Raw genomic sequence first — 21033 nt, forward strand, 5'->3', positions numbered from 1 at the left:
TTGGGCATTATTTGAATCGATTTTTATTTAGATAATTTGACATTTTCTTATTCGGTATTTAAAATGAAAAGTAAAAATAGTTATTTGTTATTTGAAACAATCTAAATGACTCGATATATTTATTATGTTCTTTTTTTCGTAAACCGATGCATGAACTCACGGGGATCACAAAAAGAAATACTGTCACGTTCTTTGATCGAGCCTTCGTTAAGCTTCCCCATCAATTCTTTAATCTGTTTCGTATCGCGGTCTTTATTAGTCATTCATTTAAATATCACGATCCGTGACTTTCGCTGGACTTTTTATCGCAACTTTAGTGCTACTTTCCCGAAGTTTTATATTACACGAGTTTTCATCGTTTTTAATTCAATCATCATTTTACAGGGGCGGGAGGGGGAGTGGATTTCGCGGTATTAACTGCTTACGCCATGCCTCGACGTCGTTGCTACAAAGTATACATAATACGATTGTACCATTAACAATGCCGACAATACGGAATTGCATTATATAGTCATTACAAATTAATGTCAGTGTCGTATGATTACGTAGAAATCCTCCGCGGAAGTCAATTTCCCCCAATTTTATAACCGCCTTTGCCATATTTTACATTCGTCCCAAACGTATATTAACGCTCAACATTCGTCACTATACATACGGAAATGGCGATAAAATAATAAAAATTCATAATTATTTTCAGTCTGTTCCCCGACTGAATCCCACGACGTTACATTTTCTTTGTTAGAAAACAGAATTACCGAAAGAACGTCCCGAAAAAATATTCACGTTGGATCACTTTCTCGCACAGGGGCCGAACAAACGTTAAAAGTTCCCAATGTTTACACACCTCCGCGAGTGTCCCCGTAAATTTGTCCCCAGTCCAGAGTAAACATCTCGACCACCCCTCCCTCGACGTCTCGTAATTCAGTCTGTCTGGCCAAAATGAAACCGTGAGATTGTTACGGAAATCGTTGTTGAGATACGTATTTACGAGAAACCACGCGAAGGATTCTTATGTGACAGATAAAAAATGGCGGGTGCACCGCGGTAACATTAATTCTGCTCGCGAGAGAAACACCCTTGGGAACGACTCGAGAGAAAATCGTACGAGGAACAGCGATGTCTCGAGCTTGTCCTCGCGGCGAGACGCGCGTTTAGAGTGTCGAACGAGACCCCGTTCTTTATTTTATTGCGAATTCCGATGCACGTCCCGTCGACAGGACGTGTCTTCGAGGTTCCTGAATCGGAATAACCGGGCACCTCGGGACACACGTCGCCCACGGACGCGACACAGGGGGTGCCTGTTGCAGAATAGTTCACCAATTGATGCTGTCTCGGTGAATTTACAGATTAGAAGTTGTGACTGGTCGACTTCTGTCGAGCAAACAGATTTTACAATTTACACGAGTAATATTATTATTAACTGGATTACAAGAATGACTGGAATTTTACGAGTCTTGCAAATTTACTTGTAAAATCTTTGTTTCCAAAAGTCTTGGAGCACTGATAAAATTAGACCGTTGATTTTAAGCATTGTTTAGGTAAACAATCGTTTAGAACACGATGCATTGAAAAGTTTATTTTATACTGAATTGATCAGTACCGGTAACATGTAGCTTGTGACCATTTAAATCTCACTAATAATATTGGTTCGAAAGTGCAACAGGGATCGGGACACGTATTTAATTAAAACTTTTTAAACTCGCGCACCTTGTCCTAACCGAGCAGGGGGGGGGCAAGGAGGAGAACTCGACTCTTGTTCGATGACCGAAGTTAATATTCCTCGGTCGCTGTGGAACACTTGCCCGGCTGGATATTGCTGGATACAACCGTCTTTTTATAGTCTCGAATATAATTACGGTGGATGAAAGGGATGTTGTGTATTTAGTGACGTAGGCGTACAGAGAAGGGGGGGCTCCACCCCGGTGTGTTTCGTCATCTGCTTGAGCCATTACTTACGTCGGTTCCTGAAAATATTTGAGATTAATTGGACCGGATGGTGGCCCACGCCGGTGTTACGAGTTTATTCGTCGAGGGCGTTCAGAGGGGGAAGAGATTCGTCTGAATTGTCGATGTCTAATTCGTTCTTTTAATCTGACGGCATAGTCTGTCTTATGGACTTCTTAGATTTCCAAGTAAACATTATCGTACACCTTTGTGCAGGTAACTTATAAACACGGTAATTTTTAGCCACAAGTTAAACAGACGAGTATGCATGGGCGTAGTCAAAGCCACTGGCCCCCTCCCCCCTGACTAATTACCTGGCTATGCTCATGCCAGTTTGTATAATACGGTGACTAAATTCCTAAGAATTTCTTTCAGTCGCTGCATTTATTTCAACCACATCGAATATTTTCTTACAAATGACCGTTGTAGTAATTCAGGTTACGGTTTCCAACTAACGGACAGCAAATTCATTGCAAAGGTTATATGTACGAAACTGGTCTCTTAATGAGCACCGTTGAAAAGTGTTCTTAATTTATATTTGAAGACTTCGAGTTAACTGGATAACGTAGAGATAACATTGTCACAGCGGATGAAACTAATTTTCCAGAACACCTGACTCGAATCAGCTTCTAATGCGGACAAACTGACTTACAGAGTTTCCTGGACTCAATTATGCAGATCTCTTTCCGTGTTCCCGTGAAGCATTTTGCGCCCCCAGTTTTTCGTTTCACGCGATATCGAATCTGTTCCGCGGGGATTACCATTGAATATCATGCGTGCGTGAGTGGTCTGTTCACTTGGAATAAATCCTATTCGACGTTCCAAACGCGCTCATGTATGTACATTACATACATTACATCGACGCAGCCGTCTTCTTCGTATTCCATTCAACTCCGCGCCCGACTGTCTGCGACGGCATTGTTCCGATGCATGGAATTCGTTCGATCCCGATTCCGTGAATCTCTCCCCGATGCATGTCGGAGACTCTTCGTGACGTACATACACTTTCGGATCGAAGATATTCTCGTCCGTGATCCCTTCGCGACGGATTGAATAGCTCCTGTTATGTAATTGCTGGAATTGAATTGATTTGAACTTAACGAAAATACGGGGAAAGATTACCGGATAGACTCTTCTTTCTGACGACTTCGAGCTGTTCAAGATTAACAGTAACGTGGCCTGAAGGGATGTTGAGTACACAGGAATTTTAATTCTGTTTTCTCCCATTTATGCAGCTGTTAACGTACCAAAATATTCAAGGATTCAGGAAACTGGTCGCTCACCGAACCAACAGCCCCCACGAGATCCTCCGCTCCCATTGTCGTACGAAAGCGTACGACAATACTTAGACGAGCACCACCGCGAATCGAACCGTGGCGATATTTCAGAACTAAACTCGATTAAGAACTGGCATCCATTTCCTCCCCGACAATTCCACGAGCGATGTCTTCGCTGCCCTCTTGATCGATCTGTGTCCGCGGGGGTAGAGTGGGATAGGGAGGGCTAGGTGTGTAGCATCTCTACCGAGCATCAGGTGTCTCGCGTCGAGATTCGCCATCGGACTTTTCCCCGCGTAATCCGGAGGAATTTCGTTCTTACGGACTTAATCGTCGCCAGTAGACAAACGAACCCCGTTCCTCTTTGTTCTTCCGATTCGTGGATATTCGAAACTTTCTCGGAGATCGAGCGTGGGAGAAAAGGAGAGTCCAACGTCAACGTAGGTTTTAATCGGTTTTATTCCCCCCCCCGTTAAAACGGTACAGAAACTTCAGTTTCATAAATATTGGGGAAATATACCAAACGTGTTCCATCCACTTCTGTCCATAAAAAAATCATTGAACATCGATCACTAGGTACGATTCAATCGAATTTTACTTCGGAACGATCGTTGCTCGTGAACGTTTGATCATTTGGCTTTTCCACTGCGGCCCAGTGGTACAGATCGAATTAGGTCAGACGTTGGCGTCCTGTTGCACGGCATTCTTGGTTCAACTCCAAGAACAAACCACTATCTGCTGTGGTTTCACGGTTCGCGAGTGACTTTCTTCTACCTCGAATTTCGCCGCTTTGGATATCTTCTCTGTCTCCTCCGATATTTCGAATGATTAATGCACACGCCGTGGTACGATCGGAGCACGCAAGAATATTCGTTTCCGTTGGATGTTTCCGCTAATAAGAGCAACAACGACTCTCGTGTGTTCTGGTCGTCGTTAGGTGTCGGTTCGGGAATCGGAGTCGTGGAACGACGCTGGAATTCTCGAGCATTGGAAGAAGAGGAGGATGTTTCCGCGTAACGCGATTACATACGGCGCGCAATTTCCCGCTGTTTTATTTAGGTGAACGGAATTACAGGTGGACGGGCGGGTATTTTATGGGGCGGAACACGGAACACGGGGTAGATTGAAATTTATAAAAACCACGGGGCAAGATAAAACACGTGGTATTGTCTTTGCCGTGTAATTTACGGCTCGCAACCACGACGGGACGGTATTTGAAATTATGTTACTAGTTTATAAAAAGAAAATAGTGGATCGCTTATTGTTACACATAATCGCTACATCTTCTAACATATTTTTCGATCTCGACGGGACTTCGTAAAGATTAAACGAACTTAATTTCTTTTAATCGGTCTTTGGGCGTTTTCATGATTATGTTCCGCCTTTTTTCATTACCAGTCACGTGACGTCGAAAGAATCCCCGACGCCGAAGAGTCATAATCCTCGGACAAGGAAAAGGACAATTCTGGGGCTGATTTATAATCCATCGAACGTTATGATTAATGGTTCGCATGATCGGAGAGCGACTATATCTCGATTAACACAGTGGCGTTTCAATTAACCGCCGAAAACACGGAAAAGGACAATATCTTTGCGTCGCCGCAGGAGACGCAATTATACGTGAACGTAACAGTCCCATAATAATTCCCAATTCCGGCTATTAATTGTCGCAACACGATTGTCGAATTATTTACGCGGCTGCGTCATTCTGATCCTTTATTGCGGCATATCACTTAGATCCGAAATAATTTTGTTCCAGTTATCTTTCTTTTATTCTCCGTATGACGGTGTTTTATTTCAGCGTTAACGCACTATTAACTAAGGTTATCGAATTTGTGGTTATTCGACACTTACTCGCGCAGTTTCGGTAATAAGCTTAAAATGGCTGGCTCTCGAGGAACGTGCGATCCATGTATGTATCAAATCTTCTCCGGCACTTCAATATAATGCGAAGAGAATTAAAGAGGTTCCTTACGGTAACGATCACTAACGCAAACCGCAATATGGTTCTTTAGAGAATTCGAACGTTAGCCGAAGAACAAGTAAATCTGAGGAATACCGAACAGTACCGAAAAAAATGGATCTATTTATTGTTTATCACAACTTCGATTACTTATGTTTGCTGTTTTTTATCTACACCAGGAAGGATTTAACTACCGCCGATGCCCGTTGCACCCGTTGGGGGCAGAGCGAAGGAACTATTAGGGACGCCGGGCACGTAAACTCAATAACACGATTTCCCCCGACTTTGAGCTCACTTGTAAGATCACATTCGGATCAACGAGTCTTATTTACTCGATATTCCGTGACCGTCTTGTGTAACACAATACCATCACTAGTCCTCCACGTCCGATTTCCCCATGGCCACGACAAACAGCGGACGCTTTATTCGCGCACGATCCCCCCACGCATTCCGAACTTTCCGTTCCTTCGCAGTTTCTTCAGAACTACTATCAAACCCGACACCCCTGTCCTTCATTCTGTCCTCTGACACAAATGTTTGAGGATTATTCGAGTTCGATGCATACAAGCCGTGGAACATCTTCAATTGTTTTTTCGTGGTTGTATATTTATTTAACAGTCCCTGAACATCAGCGAAAGCATAATACTCCCAATAAATTCTTATTTGGTTCGTGACAAAAACTACCCTTGTCTCGTACGTTTCGGTTTTTCGTGACAACGACAGATTCTAGTAAACAGTCAAAACTTATACTCCATCAAGAAACATGCCTGTGTCATGAATTATTCTGAAAAGAAAATCGATCAATTCTTAAGATTCTCTTGAAGATGCCAGAGTATTTTTTTTTCATTCCCTTGGAAAGAAAAACAATTATCGAGGGTCGTATTTTTTTACGAGACCCCTCAATTCTAGTCCCTCGTCTATACCAAGACGAAAAACCACCCTAGGTTTTTGCTTTATTATTCACGGTTTTATGATAGTACCAGACGATTTAATGAGAAACATATATTACTGGAAAATTGGTTTCCCTCTAGACTCCAGCCAACCGTGTTCATACGTAACAAACTTAATCTTCTTGTCGCGAGAAGTTCGTCCATTTTGTTTTTAATCCACTGTATACGCTCCACGCCGTCCGAAGTGTAATCCCGTTAAAACAACGCGACCACCTCTGGTTAATTAACTTCTGAATTGTTTATCAGTTCTGTATTACTTTACGCTTCGCGAGCTAGTCTCACCAGACAAAGTTCATTCTCCTGAACAGGAAGAACTCTGAGGAAAATGGTTTTTATCGACGGAAAAATATTCGGTTATAACTACTTAAGAATTCCACTAAGTTCCTTCAGTATTGTTTTCGTATTGCAATCGGCTGAAAATCGGTGTTCAAGGATCAAAAGCGATGGGCTCAACGATGGTGATCCTCGTATCGGTGACAACCATGGCGATCCTTTTGAGCAATGTCCTGGCAGCTCTGCCGAGCCAGTGCAATCCAGGATTTCTCGATGATCTTCCACCAAGGATCCGGAAAGTTTGCGCCGCCCTTTCCAGGATATACGAGCTTGGTTCGGAGATGGAGAGTTACATCGACGATAAAGAGAGTCACATAACAGGTAGACGGTCTGACATGTATTACGAACCTATCTAAATAGAATAGGTCACGATGGTACATTATGTGTGTCTGTGACATTCACAGGTTTTCATGAAAGCATTCCGTTACTGGACAGCGGCGTGAAAAGACAGGACGTCGATCACGTATTCCTACGCTTTGGAAGGCGTCGTTAGCCGGGCCACAATCGTGTTACGCTTTAAGAAGATATTGAACATACACACTTTACCTCCCATCGATCGATCGTCTCATCGTTGAGCTATGAAATGATATAATTTACGGATTTTTTTGTTTTCGAGCTAATCGAACAAAATTTCATATAAATGTTCCCATTTATAGTGTCTCACCGCGTTTTTATGTATCGAGCGTGCTGTTCCACGTTTGGTTGAACAAAACGCCGAATAGGATAATCGTTTCTTCTTGCAAAAATAAATTCTTTAGCCAAAGCAGTAAACGAAGCGAACCGTGACAGACGGGTTACTCCCATTTTTAGTTGAAATTATTAAAGAAGAGAGTAATTGAACATTAAACGCCAGCTACCTCTATATACACACTGTTTTAATTGAATCTCATTGTTCGGTGTAACTAAGTTTTCAACGGACTTGATTTCTCCTATAATACTAATACAAGTCTTATGAAAATCTACAAGATTGTTTTCACCTTCCAACATTTTTACGCGGATAGAAAAGAAAACAGTGTTGCTTCTTAAGCGGTTAATTGAAATCCATCATGACGACCGTAATAACCATGCTCCATCGGACGAAGAATTGCAGAAAAACAGGAATCGTTTGTTTCGACAATTTTATTTGATCGCATTGTCAACACAAAAGGAGTGATTAACGACTGTGTAAAAATAAAACGTAAAATCGTTTTGACCATGCTCATCCCACGGAGTAACCGTACTAAGTTAATAACGACAAACAACAACTGAGTGTAAAAGGTTCAAGACGCATGCATAACAATCCAATGTACAAGATATATTTCCATAAACCTATCCAACATTCTATTTCAGCACGACTTGTACGACTCAACTTTGAGAAACATAAAGAATCTTTTTTCTTTTTCGTTCCATCAAAATGGAAATTGCTTGTGTACAGGTTTTTTTTCATCGTTCTACGTATCTACAGAATTTCAATATTTTTCAAGCCACTGGACATATTCTCGTCGCACTTCAACGGAAACAAACACAATTTTCCTACCGACGTCAATCATTCAAAACAACAATATTGCAAACGACTGAGATACATATCCCTCAGTAATTTAATTTTCTCGTGGAAATCCTCTATCAACGACAACCATAGGATTTCATAACGAAAACAAATCATATTATACAATTTTTAAACTCAAACCGCGAACCTATTAATTCCGGAGGTCCAATATATCGCTATAAGAGAATAATTAGATCCAATTTGAATGTTACAATAAAAATAAAGGGCTTCTCTCGGATGCCCGAATCATATACAGTCTGCCTGTAACGATAACTAATTCGTTGGTTGGCAACTAGATCCCTCGCAAACTATATGTACAATCCTGAAGGCACCTAATTGATCATCAAAGCTTTAAATGTGTCCTTAAAATCGCTGGATCGCGCGTGTGCGTCGTGTGATTGAACGATATTTACTCTAAGCCGCTTCGTTAAAGTAACACCTGTGAGCGTTATCTACCGTCAAACGAATTCTCGCGATTCAAGTAATCAAGTACTTATTACTAGGAGTTCGAATATTTACAAGCCCTATCCTATCACAGGATAATGAATCACGGTTCGTCCGAGGCGACTAACAACGTTCGTTGAGAAATCAAACTTTCGGCGTTGGGCCTCGCAGTGCAGCTATGGCGGCGCTGAATGGGGAGGTTGAGGTCAGCAGTTTGGAATTCCGCAGTGCTTCTCGTTCGCGAAGTACGACACGGACACCACGTCTCCGCCGACATTTATTAGACACTGACCCTAAATTTGATGGAACAAAAATAACACAGAAATTATTTCTTCCTAACCTCAATATCTAACCTCACTGAACGAACCTAAGACTTTCCGATACTTTATATCCATTAATGGTACACATTTTAATTATATATAAACGGTATACCCATTATGTTGTTTAATGATTGCTAGTCTTACCTGATTTTTGTGGGGGCTGTGAAGAAGCACACATTTGGTCATGAAAAATGCCACCATTGCGTTACCACCCAAGGCGGTTATGTGTGCACGAACAATTGCTAGCACCTCCGTTATGAAACTGTGCGTGAAACCGCTCAAACCACCGTTCTGTAATAATTAAATGCTTCCGTTAATTTATATTAGCTTATACCTTTATTAAATACCGGATGCTGAACATCGAACGAACCTCTCTGATTGACGTGCTTTCGCGAATAAAGAAGAAGTTCAAGTTCCCTAAATATCTATCTATCCGACCACCCGGTAAATAAGACAGTGGCGTTATGTCTACACCGTATCTTCCTTTTAAAGGCACCTGCGAAATATAAGTTAACATTTAAAATACCCTGTATATGCTCGTTTCAGTACAGATATTTACATGTTTGTGTTTATGAATTGTGTGAATCTTCGACCGCAATGGCGAACGAGTCCTGGATCTCAAACTTAGAGTATTAGTTAACTTAGAGGAGTTCACTGTAACACCACTAGATGCATTGTCCGACGAAATCTCAGCATGATCCACGTCCAGATTAAATATCATATCAGTGTCGTCTGAAAATATAGAGTAATCTAGTAAATATTTCAATCATAACACGGATAAACATTATAGAATTATTTACCTGATTTCTTCACCTGATCCTTGCTCATAGAATGAGTCATCAGCTTCTTCTTGCATTTGTTCATTTTTACTGGGTCACCTAAGCCAAGTGCCATTCCAATTACTGTGAACTGTATCTCATCTGGTTCAGGAAGTGCTAACTTAAACTGCATATCGCAAAGGGCACAGGGAATCATTTTCCTCAACTTAAAGTATACAGACTGGAAGAATAAACAGATCACTATATTAGCATCGTTTTTAGTAAAAAACAAAAAGACCATTTTTAGGTTAGAAAAATACCTGAAGTAACCTAGTGAAGCATTTTGAAGGCATAGATGCAAATTGTCCCGAAGGAATTTTGGTTCTAGAGATCTGCGTGAACATCTGTAAATTCCTAACGATCTCCAGATCGTCAAGACCGGGAATCGTTTGAGTGTTTACTACATGAAAATCATCAGGTGGTCTGTCGTCCATCAACAATGATATTCTATCCATATCCTCTATGTCATCCACTTCCAGTACACAAGTATCTCTAGTACCAACACTAAAATCTAAGTCAGGGAGATCTTCATCGGATTCGTCAGTGTCGGATGTTGTAATCCGTCCATTTTCAACATCCTGTAATGAACAAGTCATTGACTAACACTCCCGGAACGTTCGGAAATAATAGGTATTAACAGATAAAACACCCACCCCGACGGGTTTAAGTCGATAGAACTCTCTATTCTTCTTGACGGTCTCCATTAAAGTCTTTTGAATATCTGCTAACTGTTCTTCTTTGTGCCACGAATTTCCAGAAACAATTTGTGGTACAGAATGAGTGGGTAACGCGGTTATAAAGACAGCAGTGCCGACAGCCATACCGATGATCAAGCGTTCTCCAACAGAGACTTGTAGCTTCAAACCAAATATGGCGTTCATTCCCTTAACCTTTAATTTATTTAACAGCAGACTATGTAACTCATATTCTAAAAATGGCAAGCAATCTGATATTTCCTTCGCATTCAATTCTCCTCTGAGATCCTTTTTGGTCTTGCACACGGTGGCTTGTATAATACATCCTCTTCCGGTCGTCGACACGTTTTCCGGAATTTCGATGGTGGTGAACATCACGTCCGGTACCCTGGCACGTTTGCATATTACACATTTCGACACGTTCACGCGAAAAGGCACGCTCGCCTCGTTGTAGGGTAAGTGACAGAGGCTGCATTTACTTTGGCACTGAACCTCGTGATCTTTACTCTCGGATGTGTGCCTCACTTTACCACCTTGATGTATCGAGGTCGTCACTGACGAATCAGTTTCACATTTTTCTGCTTTTACAGGTACTGGTTTCTGTTGTGTCTTCTCTCGTTCTACTTCAGCGGGATTTATTACTGATCCTGATTGTCCTTTACCGATAAAAACGCTATCCGTGTCCTGACTCGAGTTGTAGAGATTAATGACGGCCGCCGTACCGTATGCGTTCAGCACACAAACATCGTCACTGTAACAAGGAACAACAACAAATGTTGACGTTTAACGAAACAAGGAATAGAAATGAATGTCGATTGTAGAATGGCTCACCAAATACTTGTTTCTTCTCTGTAACCAATTACCACATTACATGCTAATGCCCTTGCATGTGATCGAACCTCCATCCTAACTTCTTTCCACCAGGCGTCACGACTTTCCGGCTCTTCCAAGTTACTTATTCTCTCTAGTAACTTGACTGACCTTGAGCTTACAAGACCACCTGTCTCAAATATACACACACTATTCGTAAGTTTTTCAATAAGGATATACACGAGTACTGATGTATTTTAAATTGAATGTCTTACCGATATGTAAAATAAATCCTGGTGGATAATGTTGCATAGTGATGAATGGATACTCTAACATCTCAAATGCATCCTGATTCATGGTTCTTATCACAGCCGTCGACGTCTTCAGGAATCCGGTCATGGATCTATCATTTGCTCCAATGGAATTACCTATAACATACGTCGTAATTGGTTCTTCAATTGTCAAATGAATGTTTAATTATATACAATAAATGGTTTTCTTTTACAAAAGGAATGTCTCATAAAGTGATATCGCTACTTCTTACTATGTTAGATACCATTTACCCTAAGCAAGATACAGGCAAAGAAGTAAATAATGTAAAAAAAATGATTACCTATAACCATGTGGAAACATCATGAATTATGATATTTTTGGTTCGGGAATTTCTTCTTTGCCGGATATAACTCACTTTATGAGGCACCCTGTAATTTGAATCATGGCCCTCAATGAACTACCTGAAGGGCAATGTGTATCGATGAATAAAGTGCATTTTGGAGCACTACGCGACAAAAAATACAACTTATTAATATGCTTCTATATAATCTATTTGCAATAAATTGCAGATTGTACAGAGAATCTAATTAAATCACGATTACTGTGACTGTTTTGTGATTATGAAGCTTACCTTTCGGAGTGATGCTCAAGTCAGAGTCACTGGACCTCCGATGCAATGACACTGCAGGCTGTGCCTTGGTCGTTGGTACTTGACATACTTTTGAGACCATAGAAGAAACAGCCGGAAGTGGACAAGTTGGACTTAGAGACGCCTCGTCTTGTTGCCTGTGATCGGGAAAAGGATGGGACACACACGAGTTGTCAGTAATATTAGCAGTGTTAGTACTATTAGTAAATTCATCATTGTTCGATATCTCGCTTATATTACAAATGGTGTGGCTCTTATGTGTCGCATGATCGTTGGATGTGGGTGACGTTGAAGGGTTAGTATCGTTTGGTTTTAATTCTGTCATTTCTATGACGCTATTGTTATTCCTAAGCGAATCGCTGCTATGGGTGTCTACGGTTAATTCCTTGGCAGCGCTCTCATGATTTGACTTTGAATCGACTACAGATCTTTTAATGGTGAAACTTCGCTTCGAGCTGAACGACTCGGTCGTTCTGCGTGAGCGTGATTTAATTAAAGTGTCGCTAATGATTATGCTCTCGAGAGAAGAATTGTAGGAAGAGGAATCAGGCGTGAACGGTGGTGGTGGTATGGATTCATTCATAGGTAGTATAAGATCCGAAGGATTGTACACTTGAAGACGTCTCTTCAGGCATCTGTTGTGCAAACATTTCCGCAAATTCCGGGGATGAACGTTTCTGCACAGTCTATCTCTTTTCTTTTTTCTGAACCGGCCATTGTTATTGCCGTTGTAATCTTCGGGATGTTCCATCATTTTTGTGTCGATTATTCGAATCAAGTCCAACATCCTACGTTGCCTGTTCTTGTGGTCTGTGTCGTGTACATCGTTACACGAGGACTGTATTAAACTTTCAATGCTGGACGAAGTTTTCGACATAGACTCCGCAGTGGCTCTGTTATCCGTATCTTCTGCCACGTGAGACTCTGTAGTTGTCAGAGACTGAAACTGCTGTAGCGATGGAAGCGACTGCGTAGACGTAGCAAATTTCAGTAGATTATGCTCTTCTAACTTATCAAAACGTTCCCTATTCTTAAAAGAATCTCTACGGAAATCATTACCAACTTCTTCCGCCGAAGAAGGCAGTCTATCCGCCTTATATATTTGCTTAAGGGATAATTTATCTTTTCTTTCCGTGTTGGTCGCACTTTGCAATAAAGAATACGCAGACGCGGATACCTCGGATTCATCCACGTAAGACAGATCATCGTTTATGTTATCCATATCGGCTGAGGTACTCTGATGAATGTTAATTACAGGTTCCCTTTTTTCATTAATCGATGCAGATTCGCGTTGTTCAATTTCTAAAAAGAATGGGGGTAAGTTTTCGACCGGTGTGCTGGTCGCAAGAGGATGGTTAAAATCTTGCGAATCACTGCTCTGTTGGCTTTGCACATCACCCCCAACACTTTCATTAATCTTTGTTGTCGACACAACATTCTCAAAAACGTCATTTTCAGTCACCGCTCCGATAGTTCTATCATTTCCTTCTATCTTTGCCTCCGAAGGATATGAATTTTCAATAGGAACAATTCGTGATGCCAAATTAAACGGTATTTGATTTGTAGACACAAATTTCACCACAGGAGATGTATCTTCTTCGTGAAGAGGACACGTTTCACTATCTGCCCTTTGTAATCGCAAACGCGATGGCCTTCTTTTTAATGGAGGAAAAGTGTCAAACCTCATTAGTGTTTTAGCAAATTTACATCCTGTTCCTAGTTCGTCATCGATTGAAAACTTTGAATCACGTAAAACGTCGTAGCTGGCACTGTCGATTGAAGACTGATCTGATAAACCATTAGAGCTGGGGGTGTTCTCTTCAAACGAGGAATCATATTGGTTCTTCATCTGCGACTGTAATTTTAGAATATTAATTTCCTCTTTGTAAACGTCTTTCATTTCTCTTTGTCGCTCTTCAGGATTACCAGTCGTATTTCGAGGCTCTGAATGATCGATATCATCCTGTATGTTACTAGGCAGCGTTGTCGGCGATTCACGACCCTCGTTAACATCTTCCAGAGGCACGCTGTGTATAGATTTGATCAATCTGGCTGAGCTAGTCAAACGTGGAATCACTTTACCCTCTGAATCGCTTGAACCGAACAACTTTTTCAAGTTCTTCATACGAACATCCAAAATACTTTTGTTGCCCTCCCCCCTTTCATCCTCCTGAGCTAACATCATTCTTATAGAAGCATCTTGGATTACCGATTCGGTTAAACTTGAGTAAGAAACTGCAGATTTCTTCAAACCGTTTGTTGCTTGCGGTTTTTCATTAGCTCTCCCATCTTCTGATTCGTCGCATGAGTGTTCAAATGTTTTTATCGTCCGTCTAGGAATTCTGAATATTCTTGTGCGACGTGGAAAATTGTCCTTTATACGCATGTTTGAGATAAAAGGATCAGGGATGCGTGTAGGAGTAACAGGATATAGCGGCATACTCTCATCGAGTCCCGTATGTTCCTTTTGTGCTTTGTGTTGTGAAAAGAATACCCTATATGAACACATGCAGGTGGGTAAAAAGAAAAGTACCTATTAGTTCATGTATTCGAATTCCGATAACCAAAGACATAAGACATAAAACATTCGTCGAAAAATAAAGTTTAACCGAAGTGATTGAATTGAATTCTATAATTTTGTATCGTTTTCCCCACATTTCTCGAAACGGAATATATCTGGAAGTACACAATCTTCCGCAATACAATGTAATTCTCAGTTTTTTTATTTAACTGGTCATTGACATTTCAAGTTATTAACGATCAAAGTTGGATGCGCGTGTAGCGTACCTATAGTTACTTCCAGTACATCGCAGTGCTCCATTTTCTACACATTTCGCCCTGGTTTCTATGCACGCGCATCAGACCTCGATCTACCTTCTATATACCAGGTGTCCTAGAAGAATGATAGGCTCATTAGGTATTTATGAAAAGCTACTATAGAATTCTATACACATTTCTGGAAATGATAATTTGTACAATCTGCTAAAGGTTTGCAAAAATTACATTTTTTTTACTGACGGTAACAATAAACAATACCTACGTGAACAAGATAATTTTTTAGGACACCCAATATATAGTTCAAGCGAAAAGTATATTTATAAAAATTAAACGTTCATTTCTACATTTAATAAAACTTATACTCCCTTTTGATGTTAGTACTTCTTCTTTAAAAAGCCGATTTAATATTTTTACTATAAAAAGTGGCGGAAGCGTTTCTCACAAGACGAAAAAGAAATGTGGTTTCACATATAAAACTCTTATTTTTCCATGCATTTCGTTAATAGTAAGCAATAGAAGAGATTGTATACTTCTACAAATAAACTTCAATACTTAATTAAGGAATCAGCATACCACTCACAACACAGAACACTGTAAGGTACTGTTGACATTATTAACATTCCTAAGTCAGAAGCAATTCAATATGTATTACAGTTTTAGGGCATAATCGATCCACAACTTATTCTTACAGAATAGATTAAGCATGTGTTAAATTAAAATATTACGAATACTCACTCTTCAATATTGTCAGATGGCAAGTTTAATGTATCCTGCAATTTCACAAGAGTAACTGCAGTACCTATACCCCGAGCCACAATACCAGATTCACCTTCCAGATCGAAATTCTGTAAATATCTGTACCCAAAGACATATGTATATGTTACTATATTATGTGTGAATTCTTTGATTCATAATGCTCACTCAATAATATAATCATACCCAATTACAGCATTTCCACCAAGATCTAAAGCTTTCAGACCAATCTTCCTCTGAACTTCTCCACTCAGTTTAAAAAATAATGTTTGACGTGCTTCGTTAGAGGCTCGGGGTGTTCTTATTTTATCGATCCACTTGTATTCAGGATCATCGCTAACAACTAATTCTTCTACAAAACCATGAATGCTTTGAGTATGATATCCATGAGGTATATTTGGTGCTGAAATAATGGTACTCAATACAGTTATTCTAAAATATCAGTTTCATCATTAAATAAACATTTCATGTACTTACAATAAAAAAACTGTACACCACAGGAGGATTGTCTGAATTTGTTAAAATCAGAAAACAATTCCACTTTGACTATGATATTAACTTCACCACGAATACCATGCATTGTATCATATACTGGAATCCACCCAGTCATAACTGACCCTAAAATAAATGAATAAGCAAATGCATTATTAAAATTATTCCAGTTATAATAAAGATTATTAAGCCACACAAACCATACAATTCAGCCCCAAGTGATTTTTTAGTAATTATAGCTTCAATCCTTGCCCAAAATTTATTCAATTACTTAAGTGCTAAGTTTGTTTTGCGAAACAGAATCTGGGATACAAACTATGTGTGGTTTAGCGAAACACAATAAGGCACATAAAGTTAAACACATACCAGTCTGTGAACCAGTGTTAGTGTTCATGGCTGCCTCTAATGTCCAAATATTCTTAACAGTAGGTGGAACACCAGGCAACAATAACGGATTCAAATTTATATAAACTTTGCCTATAGCATCATTTGCAGAATATGTGTCATGGTCCATTAGTCTAATCTGTAAGGGTTCATCCTGTAGCTCAGAGTCATCAACCTCAAATCTGTACCATTCAGAGTTCCACTGAGGATTCAATGACTTTCTGCATACATCCGTTTTATATGTAATATTGCCAAATTTTAACTCTACATATGCATCTGTTGTGTCACCTGATCGGTCCATTACTGGCAGATTACGTCCTGCTAGTACTTTCACTTTTATTTTGCCAGGCATTTTGGCCGCTATTATCCCAACAAAACTCTATTTAGAATAAATGTATCACGTTTATTCTAACGATTATAATACTAAGGGTTGTGTTCAGAAATAAATTCCTTAACATTAGAGTGTGGGTAAAAGAGTCGGATGAAATATTTAAGTCGTACGAAACTACTCACTTTCGTCAAAACGCTCGATTACTCTTGACACAAATTATCGTTGGAATTCATTTAACAAACCCGTAGGTTGTTAATGATTCTAGTAATGCGTAAAAGTTTTAGTTTGTCTAGTATATACGAAATAACGAGATGCAGCTAAATTGTTGTATAGTACTAAGCTGACATTTGTTTACAGTCACATCGTCGAAGAGATGCATCGCGTGGTTCCTCAAAGACGAACGCCGCGTAAAATAACGATTTGGTTTTGTACATCTATAATATATGTAGAAACTATACTTGAAAGGAATCTTTTGCACAACAGAACACAATAAAATGATATGTAAATTCCTTAACAGCAATGCTGATTGCTAATTTTATCGATTACTTTATTGCCGTCAGTATCGTTCAGCTTACCCTATCGTTTCACCAATAACGCACGAAATCCAAATATTATATGCATTATAATTGGAATTGGAGTGCGCCCAGATTATTGCTCTTTAAGGAATTCCTATGTTTTATTGGTTTGAACGCGAAACATTGCGGCGATTTAGATACATCTTCTATATTGCATACTTCTATTTTAGGTTACAGGGGTTACAGGGAACGGGAAGTGTACTTCTTTGATTTCAAAATTTATAAATCCATTACCGACTGAGTAATTTCTATCGATTGTAACATGAAAAAAATACGTTACATAGTTGTTCATCTCACTATACAACTAGAAAATTATATCAGCCACAACGATAACTCTCTTACGCAGTAATATTCAATGGTATACCGCGAAAAATATGGAATTCTGTAGCATTGCGGCATGCGCCAGTGTGCGCCACGCAACCAAGAAGAGTTTATGTTTATATTTATCTCATACTGATCACTAGTTTTAAAAAAAATTGATCATATATATTGATTATATTTTTAGATCTTCTAATATGTAGTTCGATTTTAAATTTATAATTCTATATAGTTGCTGAAGTATTTATGTACATTCGAATACTAATAATTACATTCTCGATGCTATTAAGTTTATATTTTATCGGAACCAAATTCTTATAGTCCTATAAAGCACGTAATTACTCAAACTGTTTCGATTCCGATGCAACCGCATAAATGGAGTTCTGTTCTATACATAAGGTTTACTATAGATGAAACTCTTATCTGCTCATGCGTTGGGAATCTCATGCAGTATAATATTACAACTGCAATTCTGTAGCATTTTGTCTATACACGCCAATCTTGTATTATAGAGGGCCTCTTGTGGCCTCTTGAATCTATATACATATATACTTACATGTGTATGTATAGTCAGTCGACAAAAAAGGACACCTAAGAAAAATTATGTCGAGCACGAATGAAAGTGAAATTAGTGAACGGTGGTAGACAGTTCTCCGCCCGTTTACTTTTCATCTGGGCGTTGTCTCCTCGAGAACGAAAAACACTTTCCGTTTCAATTTGCGATCATGGGTGACAATTCCATGAGGTTAGGTGAGTTAGGTAGTCAATCAATTCGCACCTGTCAAATTTCGCAAATGTCCTGTATAAAGATCCTAAATTTTAACGTCGTCATTTCACATACTTAGAGAGTTATGAAATGCTTAAGGCCCTCTACGATTTCAAGGCCACATTCGCCAAAACCCTGAGCTTCCAAGAAGGTGATTATTTCATTCTGTATCAGACTAATACTAAGCAAAGAAATTGGTGGCAAGTAGTCAACAGAGATGGGCTTATTGGATACATTCCTTCCAATTATGTGACTACCATAAAGGTATGCTGTCAATCGAATTACAACAAGTATTAGCTTAATCAGAAAGTTACATGATATCTTAGGTACCCTCTCAAACATTGCTTGATTTTTTGGAGGATTGCATTAAAAATGTGAAGGCAGAGACTAAACAGCAGACTGGACCCTTGTATGTAGAAAAGCAAGACCTTCTGTTGAAATTGATAGAGAAGAAAAGACAAGCAGAATCTAATAAAAAGACTAAGAAGCAAGCACCAATGCCTCCTGATTTTGTGAATACTACACCTAGCAAAGACATATGTTCACCTCTTTGTAATGTGAAAGAGGGAGATGTTAATACAGCTCCTAGCAACACATCCTACATGACAGCTCAAACAACATTGCATACTAATGCTAATGATGATAAAGAGGAACCACCTGTTATACCACAGTGTCAACGTACTTCTATAAGTGATCAGAGGAGACAATCTCTGCCAAGACAATGTTCCTCTGATACTCAAAAAATTCAGGCTGAAATTCGAAAGAGTCCCTCCCATGGCAGCAACAGACAAACTCCAATTAGTTCACCTATGAAAAATAAAGCTTCAACGTGTGAAATTAATTCACATACGGCTTATCAATTACTTGACCAAGTTCGTAGAAATACTCAGTTAAGTTACGAGATGTCGAAGGTAGCAGTTACTGTAGTGGTCACTGGTTTGCAAAAGTTGTTGCCCAAGAATGTAGGCCATTACTTTGATGCAGTCTTACATCAGTTAGAAACACCATTTACTGTGTCACAAATGAGCATAGAGGAGACATATGATGCCAATAGATTGAAAGTAATTTTTACAGAGCTTACTTCTTGTAAGGAAGATTCACAGCAGAGAAGTTGGATGTTGTACGAAGATGAATGTGTTATTGTTGATTACATCAAGGAGCTTACTTCAATACTGGTACATGAAAATACATTAGAAAAATGAACTAGTTTATCTTTAAGTAGATTGAGCATGTACATAATTTACGAATTTTCCAGACGAACGCCGATGCAAACGTGTCTAGATATATTTTGCAACAAGATCAGTATAATGGAGTTAATGTATTAATAGAATATTATCAGATGGAACCAAGGTGGACTATTAGGCAATTACTGTTACAGTCGTTTGGAGTAATGTGTAGTCTCGATTCTGTGATCTTGACCATAATGTTAAACAGTGTATTACCCATGGAATTAGCAAGGTAGTATTAATTATACTCTAAACAATTTTATATAATATTCGATTAACAAGCTAAAATGTATCTTTAAATAGAGATATGAGGAGTAATCCTAGAAATGTGACAAAATTAAATTATTCTTCGTTATTACTTACTATGATTTTTTCAATGGGCGAACCTATGCCAGTTACACATTTGGGTGAGTAAAGTAGGTAATGCGCCGTGTAAGCAAAATTATCTACCGATAGCAGTACACTTTTTCGTAACACAGTATCCCTGATTACAAATTTCATCGCAGAGCAATTGGGCCCAGATTTCATAGCCTTTGCATTGGATTTAATCGAGAATCCACCGGATATGGACTTGGAAGACCAAATTTCGGACTTATTTGTGAATTTGTTATTGTCCTACAATTTACAATTCATAAATTCAGAAAATATAGTATTGAACGCATTGAAGGAAAGAACAATAGCAAAGAGTTTTACTGAGAAAATTTTGCTTCTGTTCAATAGAGAAGGTGAGCTAAAATAATATACAAGTTTATTTTAGATTCTAATGAAATGTAACTGATTGTAGAGGATCCTGTGCGAATTTTCGATCATGAACCACCTCCACCGCATTCTGTACTCAAATTATTTATCGATCTGTTCAGTAATGATATTACTGCAGGTCTGTTCTATACCAATGATGTAAAGGTTCTAATTGATATTATATTACGACAGCTATATGATATGTTTCCCGGAGATAAGGTACTAAATTATAGTAAAAAATATTACATTGGATGTGATATAGAATGAATCTAAGGTCTCTTAACTTCATAAAAAAGATCTATAGTATTATTACGCCATTTACGATTAAGGACGGAGACATTGAGAACTTTGATATTTCATATTTTTTTCAATCATACAAGAAGAAAAAAATAAGACGTAATTATTTTTACAGCGTAGACAGTATTTAGAGTTGTGTAGACGAGTGCTTCGCACCTCCAGCTACAACGAACACAGATATCGTTCAGAAGACCTACTGAAATGTTTTACAAGGTCTGTCTGTACATTAAATTATATTATATTCCAATCGTAATAGAAACTATTCATTTTATAGAATATTCTGTGAGGAGACAGGAGAAAGCCAAGAAGACCAACAGTCGGTACGTGAAATCAGCAACGAATTTCCGCATTTATTTAAGATGTGACATTTATTT

At 39.0% G+C, this 21033-nt stretch overlaps 3 protein-coding genes across 4 annotated transcripts; 2 read left to right on the top strand and 1 right to left on the bottom strand.

The window, feature by feature from the left end:
• The first annotated feature begins 6577 nt into the window (after positions 1-6577).
• Positions 6578-7001, top strand: LOC107192337 (myosuppressin). Its single transcript, XM_015581557.1, has 2 exons — positions 6578-6788; positions 6872-7001. Exons 1-2 carry the CDS (start codon positions 6578-6580, stop codon positions 6958-6960), a joined length of 300 nt encoding a protein of 99 aa, XP_015437043.1. The 3' UTR covers positions 6961-7001.
• Positions 7002-8359: 1358 nt separating this feature from the next.
• Positions 8360-17457, bottom strand: LOC107192326 (C2 domain-containing protein 5). The gene is made up of 16 exons (XM_015581544.1): positions 17315-17457; positions 16922-17173; positions 16391-16787; positions 16010-16150; positions 15719-15935; positions 15515-15634; positions 11984-12138; positions 11355-11507; positions 11101-11269; positions 10228-11020; positions 9835-10152; positions 9557-9755; positions 9316-9488; positions 9127-9252; positions 8901-9047; positions 8360-8729 (listed from the first exon to the last, which is right to left on the bottom strand). Exons 3-16 carry the CDS (start codon positions 16758-16760, stop codon positions 8643-8645), a joined length of 3168 nt encoding a protein of 1055 aa, XP_015437030.1. The 5' UTR covers positions 16761-16787; positions 16922-17173; positions 17315-17457; the 3' UTR covers positions 8360-8642.
• A 761-nt stretch (positions 17458-18218) lies between these two features.
• LOC107192340 (NCK-interacting protein with SH3 domain) lies at positions 18219-21029 on the top strand. Of its 2 annotated transcripts, none has more exons than XM_015581562.1 (9): positions 18219-18382; positions 18478-18662; positions 18725-19573; positions 19654-19856; positions 19928-20031; positions 20131-20349; positions 20409-20581; positions 20775-20872; positions 20934-21029. In XM_015581562.1, exons 1-9 carry the CDS (start codon positions 18358-18360, stop codon positions 21022-21024), a joined length of 1947 nt encoding a protein of 648 aa, XP_015437048.1. In that variant the 5' UTR covers positions 18219-18357; the 3' UTR covers positions 21025-21029. The 2 variants fall into 2 exon arrangements, with proteins under 2 accessions (XP_015437048.1, XP_015437047.1); XM_015581561.1 differs by having other exon boundaries at positions 18348-18391.
• The last annotated feature ends 4 nt before the right edge of the window (positions 21030-21033 follow it).

This window comes from Dufourea novaeangliae, unplaced genomic scaffold, assembly GCF_001272555.1.
Source record: "Dufourea novaeangliae isolate 0120121106 unplaced genomic scaffold, ASM127255v1 scaffold335, whole genome shotgun sequence".
NCBI lineage: Eukaryota > Metazoa > Arthropoda > Insecta > Hymenoptera > Halictidae > Dufourea > Dufourea novaeangliae.

Excerpts from the sequence above, each read along its gene's own strand:
- LOC107192340 (XM_015581561.1), top strand. The coding sequence starts at position 18,358 with ATGGGTGACAATTCCATGAGGTTAGGTGAGTTAG. Across the intron at positions 20,582-20,774 it reads ATATGTTTCCCGGAGATAAG|CGTAGACAGTATTTAGAGTT; the intron begins GTACTAAATTAT and ends TTATTTTTACAG. Across the intron at positions 20,873-20,933 it reads CTACTGAAATGTTTTACAAG|AATATTCTGTGAGGAGACAG; the intron begins GTCTGTCTGTAC and ends TTCATTTTATAG.
- LOC107192326 (XM_015581544.1), bottom strand. The coding sequence starts at position 16,760 with ATGCCTGGCAAAATAAAAGTGAAAGTACTAGCAGGACGTAATCTGCCA. Across the intron at positions 11,508-11,983 it reads CTTGAGCATCACTCCGAAAG|GTAATTCCATTGGAGCAAAT; the intron begins GTAAGCTTCATA and ends CGTATGTTATAG. Across the intron at positions 9,253-9,315 it reads CAATTCATAAACACAAACAT|GTGCCTTTAAAAGGAAGATA; the intron begins GTAAATATCTGT and ends TATATTTCGCAG.
- LOC107192337 (XM_015581557.1), top strand. The coding sequence starts at position 6,578 with ATGGGCTCAACGATGGTGATCCTCGTATCGGTGACAACCATGGCGATC. Across the intron at positions 6,789-6,871 it reads TAAAGAGAGTCACATAACAG|GTTTTCATGAAAGCATTCCG; the intron begins GTAGACGGTCTG and ends TGACATTCACAG.